The sequence below is a fragment of the Larimichthys crocea genome, unplaced genomic scaffold (genome assembly GCF_000972845.2).
Source record: "Larimichthys crocea isolate SSNF unplaced genomic scaffold, L_crocea_2.0 scaffold378, whole genome shotgun sequence".
Taxonomy (NCBI): Eukaryota; Metazoa; Chordata; class Actinopteri; family Sciaenidae; genus Larimichthys; species Larimichthys crocea.
The window spans coordinates 75,980-85,253 of NW_020854963.1; the positions used below are offsets into that span (position 1 = coordinate 75,980).

At 44.9% G+C, this 9,274-nt stretch overlaps 1 protein-coding gene across 1 annotated transcript in view; it reads right to left on the minus strand.

Annotated features, from left to right (window-relative positions):
- plod3 (procollagen-lysine, 2-oxoglutarate 5-dioxygenase 3) overlaps positions 1-9,274 on the minus strand; it is a 13,254-nt gene that overhangs the window by 1,960 nt on the left and 2,020 nt on the right. The window contains exons 2-15 of the mRNA XM_027276437.1: positions 6,439-6,530; positions 5,401-5,537; positions 4,916-5,079; positions 4,645-4,757; positions 3,343-3,406; positions 3,121-3,218; positions 2,609-2,710; positions 2,403-2,534; positions 1,234-1,358; positions 1,028-1,132; positions 785-910; positions 530-671; positions 134-247; positions 1-19 (exon numbers count right to left, since the gene is read on the minus strand). The exon at positions 1-19 is cut by the window's left edge and continues 53 nt beyond it. Of these exons, the coding sequence (XP_027132238.1) occupies positions 1-19; positions 134-247; positions 530-671; positions 785-910; positions 1,028-1,132; positions 1,234-1,358; positions 2,403-2,534; positions 2,609-2,710; positions 3,121-3,218; positions 3,343-3,406; positions 4,645-4,757; positions 4,916-5,079; positions 5,401-5,537; positions 6,439-6,530 (1,533 nt within the window). The remainder of the gene's footprint in view (positions 20-133; positions 248-529; positions 672-784; positions 911-1,027; positions 1,133-1,233; positions 1,359-2,402; positions 2,535-2,608; positions 2,711-3,120; positions 3,219-3,342; positions 3,407-4,644; positions 4,758-4,915; positions 5,080-5,400; positions 5,538-6,438; positions 6,531-9,274) is intronic.

The window sequence follows — 9,274 nt, forward strand, 5'->3', positions numbered from 1 at the left end:
CATACTTCTCCTTCCAGTCCTGGAAACACACACACACACACACACACACACACACACAGTCAGCCTGAGTCTTTATGTGTGTGTGTGTGTGTGTGTGTGTGTGTGTGTGTGTGTTTGTGTGTGTGAGACTGACCACTGGGTTGTCGAAGATCTGCCACATGTCAGGGTGAAGTCTGGACGTGTTGAAGTTAGAGGACGCCACGAGACGACCAAACTCATCTCTGTTAGACACGAACATGAAGACACCCTGTGGACAGACAGACAGACAGACAGACAGAGAGACAGACAGACAGACAGACAGACAGAGAGAGAGACAGACATTAGGGTGTCATGTTGCATCATCTCTGACTCTGTCACGTGTTCTGACCCACGCGGCCCCGTCACGTGTTCTGACCCACGCGGCCCCGTCACGTGTTCTGACCCACGCGGCCCCGTCACGTGTTCTGACCCACGCGGCCCAGTCACGTGTTCTGACCCACGCGGCCCCGTCACGTGTTCTGACCCACGCGGCCCCGTCACGTGTCCTCACCTGGTCTCTGATGCTCCTGCAGAACACCATGTCTGGGTCCATGGTCTGGTCCACGTAGAGGCTGACCTGGGACAGTTTGGACCGCAGCAGGCTGCCTTTGATCAGGTAAGCCTGAGAGATGTACGGGACGTTCCACAGACCACTGCACACACACACACACACACACACACACACACACACAGCATAGGTGAGGTGAAGCATGTTTACCTGTGTGTGTGTGTGTGTGTGTGTGTGTGTGTGTGTGTGTGCGCTCACATCCTCTTGGCCTGGACGATCTCGATGTAATCTTCAGATCTGGAGTAAAACCCTTCAGGACTCAGAGCGCCCCAGAAGTTACTCCACAGCTTCCCGTGTTTGGACAACATGGGAGCGACGACCGACCTGAAACACACACACACACTCTGTGTACTATAAAGTACTGCTGTGTACTATAAAGTACTGCTGTGTACTATAAAGTACTGCTGTGTATTCTCAGGTGTACACACACGGGCCACGTACCGGTTCTCCTCCATGAGGATCCTCAGTGTGTCGGGGTTGGTTAAGGCCACGTCAGAGTCCATGCTGAAGTAGTAATCACACTCTGGATCCTTCTTACAGGCCTCACTGCACACACACACACACACACACACACACACACACACACTCATATGTTGGACCGGTTCTACAGTTCTGTGTTGGACATGTGTCACAGCAGGTCCACTCACACTGCCATGTTTCTGGCCTTGCTCTCCTGCAGGTTCTCCTCAGGTCCGACCAGCACGGCGTCAGGGAACAGAACTCTCCCAGTACGCTCCCAGAACTTCTGGATGTGACGCTCATGGTACACCACCTGGAGGACAGACAGATGTGGACAGATGAAGACAGATGTGGACAGATGAAGACAAATGTGGACAGATGAAGACAGATGAAGACAAATGTGGACAGATGAAGACAGATGAAGACACATGTGGACAGATGTGGACAGATGTAGACAGATGAAGACAGATGAAGACAAATGTGGACAGATGAAGACAGATGTGGACAGATGAAGACAGATGTAGACAGATGAAGACAAATGTGGACAGATGAAGACAGATGTGGACAGATGAGGACAGATGAAGACAGATGTAGACAGATGTAGACAGATGAAGACAGATGTGGACAGATGTAGACAGATGAGGACAGATGAAGACAGATGAAGACAGATGTGGACAGATGTGGACAGATGTGGACAGATGAAGACAGATGAGGACAGATGTGGACAGATGTGGACAGATGAAGACAGATGAAGACAGATGAGGACAGATGTAGGCAGATGAAGACAGATGAAGACAGATGTAGACAGATGAGGACAGATGTGGACAGATGAAGACAGATGTGGACAGATGTGGACAAATGAAGACAGATGAGGACAGATGTAGACAGATGTGGACAGATGAAGACAGATGTAGACAGATGTAGACAGATGAAGACAGATGAAGACAGATGTGGACAGATGAAGACAGATGTGGACAGATGTGGATAGATGAAGATAGATGAAGACAGATGAAGACAGATGTCGACAGATGTAGACAGATGTGGACAGATGAAGACAAATGTGGACAGATGTGGACAGATGAAGACAGATGTGGACAGATGTGGACAGATGTGGACAGATGAAGAAAGATGTGGACAGATGAAGACAGATGAAGACAGATGTAGACAGATGTGGACAGATGAAGACAGATGTGGACAGATGAAGACAGATGTGGACAGATGAGGACAGATGTAGACAGATGTGGACAGATGTGGACAGATGAGGACAGATGAAGACAGATGTGGACAGATGAAGACAGATGAAGACAGATGTGGACAGATGTGGACAGAGCAGACTGTGCTTCTGTTCGGGTCGTACATTGTTGTGGATGAAGAGGCGGATCCTCTCTGTCGGGTAGTTGAGGGTCGTCAGTCGGTCCAAGAACTCCTCCATGAAGGGCGTAGCATGTTCAATAAACACAGCCACGTACACCAGAGGCATCTCATCGTCCTACACACACACACACAGACTTCAAACACTGTGTGGATCAAACAGGTACAGCGTCTTCAGGTGAGTGTACGTACAGGTACGTCAGTGAAGAAGATCAGGTTGTCGTCACAGATCCCACAACCTTCTTCAAACGTCCACGCCGTGGGGACGTAGTTCCCCAGATAGTTCAACTGCAACTGCAGAGAGACAGACAGAGACAGACAGAGAGACAGACAGAAACCAGCGTTATCTGAGTGTTATGTTAGCGTTGTCTGAGCATTGTCTGAGTGTTATCTGAGCGTTATGTTAGCGTTGTCTGAGCGCTGTCTGAGCGTGGGAATGAGGTGAGCTGTTCCAAACATTCAGCTGGTGCTGGATCAGATCCCTCTCATGTGTGTCTGTGATCAGTGCACACACTGACCCATTTCAATTCAAAGACTTGAAGTTTGGGTTTCAGTCTCCAGGGGGAGGTGGAGGTGGAGGGGGAGGGGGAGGTGGTGTTAATCAGCTCCTGTTTCTCTGTGAACTCACTGCTGGTTTTTAAACTGGATCTCTGAGTGTGCTGCTCTGCTGACATCACCACCACACCGTGTGATTGGTCACTTACCTTGGTGGGTCCGTTGCCATGGATAACGACAGGAAGTGTGTCATAGGCAACGTTCCTCGCTCTGACCTTCGCCCTCTCGAACTTCAGGACGACTTCATCTGACGGACACAGACCAACTCAGATCAGTGTGTGTGTGTGTGTGTCTGTCTGAGTGTGTGTGTGTGTGTGTGTGTGTGTGTGTGTGTCTGTCTGTCTGTCTGTCTGTCTGTGTGTGTGTCTCACCAACAGCTCCATTCAGATTTTGGAAGATTCTGGAGCGATGGTCCAGAGTCATGTTGTACTTGGTCTGCAGAGACAAATTACATCATCATCATCATCATGTTGTAAACGATGAGTCATGTTGTAAATGATGAGTCATGTTGTAAACGATGAGTCATGTCTTTAAAGGTGAGTCATGTCGTAAACGATAAGTCATGTTGTAAACGATGAGTCATGTTGTAAACGATGAGTCATGTCGTAAACGATGAGTCATGTCGTAAACGATGAGTCATGTCTTTAAAGGTGAGTCATGTTGTAAACGATGAGTCATGTTGTAAACGATGAGTCATGTCTTTAAAGGTGAGTCATGTCGTAAACGATGAGTCATGTCTTTAAAGATGAGTCATGTTGTAAACGATGAGTCATGTTGTAAACGATGAGTCATGTCGTAAACGATGAGTCATGTTGTAAACGATGAGTCATGTCTTTAAAGGTGAGTCATGTTGTAAACGATGAGTCATGTTGTAAACGATGAGTCATGTCGTAAACGATGAGTCATGTCTTTAAAGGTGAGTCATGTTGTAAACGATGAGTCATGTTGTAAACGATGAGTCATGTCGTAAACGATGAGTCATGTCTTTAAAGGTGAGTCATGTTGTAAACGATGAGTCATGTTGTAAACGATGAGTCATGTCGTAAACGATGAGTCATGTCTTTAAAGGTGAGTCATGTTGTAAACGATGAGTCATGTTGTAAACGATGAGTCATGTTGTAAACGATGAGTCATGTCTTTAAAGGTGAGTCATGTTGTAAACGATGAGTCATGTTGTAAACGATGAGTCATGTCGTAAACGATGAGTCATGTTGTAAACGATGAGTCATGTCTTTAAAGGTGAGTCATGTTGTAAACGATGAGTCATGTCTTTAAAGGTGAGTCATGTTGTAAACGATGAGTCATGTTGTAAACGATGAGTCATGTCGTAAACGATGAGTCATGTTGTAAACGATGAGTCATGTCTTTAAAGGTGAGTCATGTTGTAAACGATGAGTCATGTTGTAAACGATGAGTCATGTTGTAAACGATGAGTCATGTTGTAAATGATGAGTCATGTCTTTAAAGGTGAGTCATGTCGTAAATGATGAGTTATGTTGTAAACGATGAGTCATGTTGTAAACAATGAGTCATGTCGTAAACGATGAGTCATGTTGTAAATGATGAGTCATGTCTTTAAAGGTGAGTCATGTTGTAAACGATGAGTCATGTCGTAAACAATGAGTCATGTCGTAAACGATGAGTCATGTTGTAAACGATGAGTCATGTCTTACCCTCTGCGTCTTGTCCAGGTAGATTCTGGTGTAGAACAGCTGATCGTCGTCGTTGTCTTTGTACTTCCACTGCTGGACGATCGTACTGAGGTCAGACGCAAAGCCAATGAACCCTGAACACACACACACACACACACACACACACAGGTCAGTGTTACCTGTCGATGTCCTGGTTTATATTTAGAAAGACTGTGCTTAAGGATTTTAAGGAGTTAAAGGAGTTCCAGGATTTCCAGGATCAGGATCAGTACGATACGTGATGGCGTCTCACCTCCTGAGTTGAGGAAGCGTTTCCCAGAATGCACCTCTGGGTATTTGGAGGCCAGCCTCTGGTCGGGCCAGCAGAACCCCTCGGCCGAGAAAACCACTTTGTGACCCAGACGGGAGAACTTGGCCAGCAGCTCGTCGGGACCGGACGCAAAGATCACATCATAACTGTGGAGACAGGTTTCAAAATAAAAGCCTCAGACTGCTGAGGGTTTCAAAATAAAAGCCTCAGACTGCTGAGGGTTTCAAAATAAAAGCCTTAGACTGCTGAGGGTTTCAAAATAAAAGCCTCAGACTGCTGAGGATTTCAAAATAAAAGCCTCAGACTGCTGAGGGTTTCAAAATAAAAGCCATTCTGCCTGTACAGGCTTGGAGGCTCCGCCCATCACTGGGCTGCCGTCGTCATAGTGACAGACAGGAAAAACAAGAAGAGAAATGAGGACACACACACACACACACTCACACACAGACACAGGTGTGTGTTATTACCTGTCTACAAACATGACGACCATGTCCTTGTTGTCTGAGTGTTTGAGCAGCTCCTTCTTCAGCCATCTGACCTTCTGACCTCCACCCACCGTCCGAGCCACGTCACCCCCCTTCCACTCCTCACCCAGACCCAGGACCTGCGCGCACACACACACACACACACACACACACACACACACACACACCCCACCATCATCATCATCATCACCATCACCATCATCATCATCATCATCATCACCATCATCATCATCATAATCACCATCATCATCATCATCACCATCATCATCATCATCACCATCATCATCATCATCATCACCATCATCATCATCATCACCATCATCATCATCACCATCATCATCACCACCATCTTCACCATCATCATCACCATCATCTTCACCATCATCATCACCATCACCATCATCATCATCATCACCACCATCTTCACCATCATCATCATCATCATCACCTTCATCATCACCATCATCACCATCATCATCATCATCACCATCACCATCATCATCATCATCATCACCATCATCATCACCATCATCATCACCATCATCATCATCATCATCATCATCACCATCATCACCATCGTCATCACCATCGTCATCATCATCATCATCACCATCATCATCATCACCATCATCATCATCATCATCACCATCATCATCACCATCATCATCATCATCACCATCATCATCATCACCATCATCACCATCATCATCACCATCGTCATCACCATCATCATCACCATCATCATCACCATCATCATCATCATCATCACCATCATCATCACCATCATCATCACCATCATCATCATCATCATCACCATCATCATCATCATCATCATCACCATCATCACCATCACCATCACCATCATCATCATCATCACCATCATCTTCATCTTCATCATCATCATCACCATCATCACCATCACCATCATCATCATCATCACCATCATCTTCATCATCATCACATAAATTCACTGTGCTTGTCAGGCGTGTGTGTGTGTGTATGTGTGTGTGTGTGTGTTACCTTCACAGTGTAGTTGAACTCTCGGGCTGTCCTCATGAAGCGGTTGAAGCCGTCTGTCTCCTCTGTTGCCGCGGTGATGACCAGCAGGTTTTCTGCACACACACACACACACACACACACACACACACACACACAGATGAAGTGATCGTCAGTCAGAATCAATCCAATGACCAATTATAAAACAAACTGATGACATCATCAACATGTTGCTGCTTTTTTTCTACAAAACATTAAAAATCAACATGGGGAGCCAGTGTCGTGCCAGAACCTGAGCTGGGCGAACATTAGCAGTGTAACCAGGCTCAGCAGCCTCTATGGACATGATGGCAGAGGAGGAGAGAGTGAAGAGGACGCTGACGGAGGAAGCTAAGAAGAGAAAAGGAGAGAGTGAGCGAGCAAGAAGCCGCCGGACAAGAGTAAATGTGGGACTGACTTTTAGTGGTTGGTGAGAGCTTGGTGAAATAAAAGGCTGAAAGACAGACGCCGAGCTGGGCTGACTGCTGCTGGACTAGGCAGTGATATCAGCTGCTGCTGGGTCTGGTTCTGGTTCTGGGCTGACTGCTGCTGGACTAGTCACTGATATCAGCTGCTGCTGGGGACCTGGATGATGATTGATCATGAGTAATGTAATCAGAGTAAATACTCGAGTACAGCTGGACATCACTCACACTTAAAAATGACGTTACTTAAATAAATGTATGAAGTTCTGTCAGATGGAAAACCTGAGTCAGTACTTTAATATTAATGTCACATCCCATCAGGCCAACAGGACGTGACGGTGGAAACCTCTCCGAGCTCCTCCAGCTGTCCTCGTTCCCCTGCTCCATCCCTCCCCTCCTCCATCCCTCCCTCCCTCCCCTCCTCCAGGCTTTCAAGGAATCTGGTGAGAGTGACATTCCTCAGAAATACCTCTGCAAGGTTGAGAGCAAGAGACGGAGGAAGGGGGGAGGCAAAGAGAGGACAGCGGGGGAGGTGACAAAAGCCTCCTTGTCCTGAGTTTCTCCTCCTTCAGTCCACCAACAGTCTGTGTGGAGCTTCTGAAGGTGCATGCACATGCTGATGTGTCAGTATATAAGGTGTCCAGCTGACCCTTCATAGCTACATGTTAGCTTCGTGTTAGCTACATGTTAGCTTTGTGTTAGCTACATGTTAGCTTTGTGTTAGCTACATGTTAGCTTTGTGTCAGCTACATGTTAGCTTTGTGTTAGCTACATGTTAGCTTCGTGTTAGCTACATGTTAGCTTCGTGTCAGCTACATGTTAGCTTTGTGTTAGCTACATGTTAGCTTCGTGTCAGCTACATGTTAGCTTTGTGTTAGCTTTGTGTTAGCTGATTAAAGTGAAACCTTAAGTTAGCTAATATTAGCTTACTAATCTAGCAAATTAATGTACATCAATCCTTAGTTAGCTTATCGGCTAACGGTTTGGTACAGAACAAACCACTGGTTAGCTACCTAGCTAATCTACATTAATCGTTAGAAAGATAGTTACATCTTATAGCCTGTTACAAAATGCATGCTAACACACTTAGCCAACGATGGATGTCGATGAACTAGATCCTCAAAAAAATAAATCAATCAATAAAACTAAATTTTGAAGATGATTCAAGAAAAACGTGTGTCACATTTTAAGCTAATAATTGATGTAAATTAGCTCGCTAGTTTTTGCATTAACTATTAGAAGTAACCAGGTAGGAAGTTAACTGGTGTTTTCTCTGTAGCAAAATGCTAGTTAACTAACTAGCTAACTATCAGGTTTATGATTGATAAAGATTATTTAACTAGTTAGCTAGGATTTTCCTAATATTAGCCAACCTAAGATGTGTGTGTTGCGTTTTATCTTCTAACCATAGCTAACTATTAATCGTTAGTTAGCTAGTTATCTATCTGTTAGCAAAAGGTAAGCTAACGAGCTAGCTAACGATCGATGTGGCTAAATTAGCTAGTTAGCTAATGTTTTGTTCTATAACAGAATACTAGCGAAGAAGCTAACAAAGGGTTGATGTAGCCTGTAGCTTGTTGCTAATGTTATCTACCTTAAGAAGTCGAGCTAACATGGAGCTAACACGTAGCATGAATAAGTACAGGAAAGGAGGAAGTTGACTGAGGCTTGCTTAGCTTTGATTGGAGCACAGAGAGAAATGGGGCGGGGCTTATGAAGGGTGGTTAGCCGGTGGTAGCTCTTTCTTTACGGCTAACTATTCAGAGCTTCTGCTCACGGACGCGACAACAAACCCCCGCCAACACACACACAGCTGTCCAAACACACACACACACACACACACACACACGATGTGAAGCTGCACGTCCATCAGCACACACTAACTCTGACAGGATGTACACACGTCAGGCTATGCACATCACCGAACCGGCTGGAGACGTGGGCACTGATTCAGGTTTCTGGAAAGTTCCTTTCAGAGCCGGGCTGAGCCGGGCTGAGCCTGAGTGGTCCAGGTCCAGTTTTTAACCCTCTGTCGGGGTCTTCAGAGACCACAATGAGCCAGACCACATGTTTAAATGGAAGAATGCAGACTGTGATTGACACCCAGCTTCATGAAGCAGAGCTGAGGTCTGTGTTTGTGATGACTAAAATATATGTATAAATACATGTTAAATTTATGTTTAAATATATGTTAAATATATGTTTAAATATATGTATAAATACATGTTAAATATATGTTTAAATATGTTAAATACATGTTAAATATATGTTTAAATATATGTTTAAATATATGTATAAATACATGTTAAATTTATGTTTAAATACATGTTAAATATATGTTTAAATATGTTAAATACATGTTAAATATATGTTTAAATATGTTAAATACATGTTAA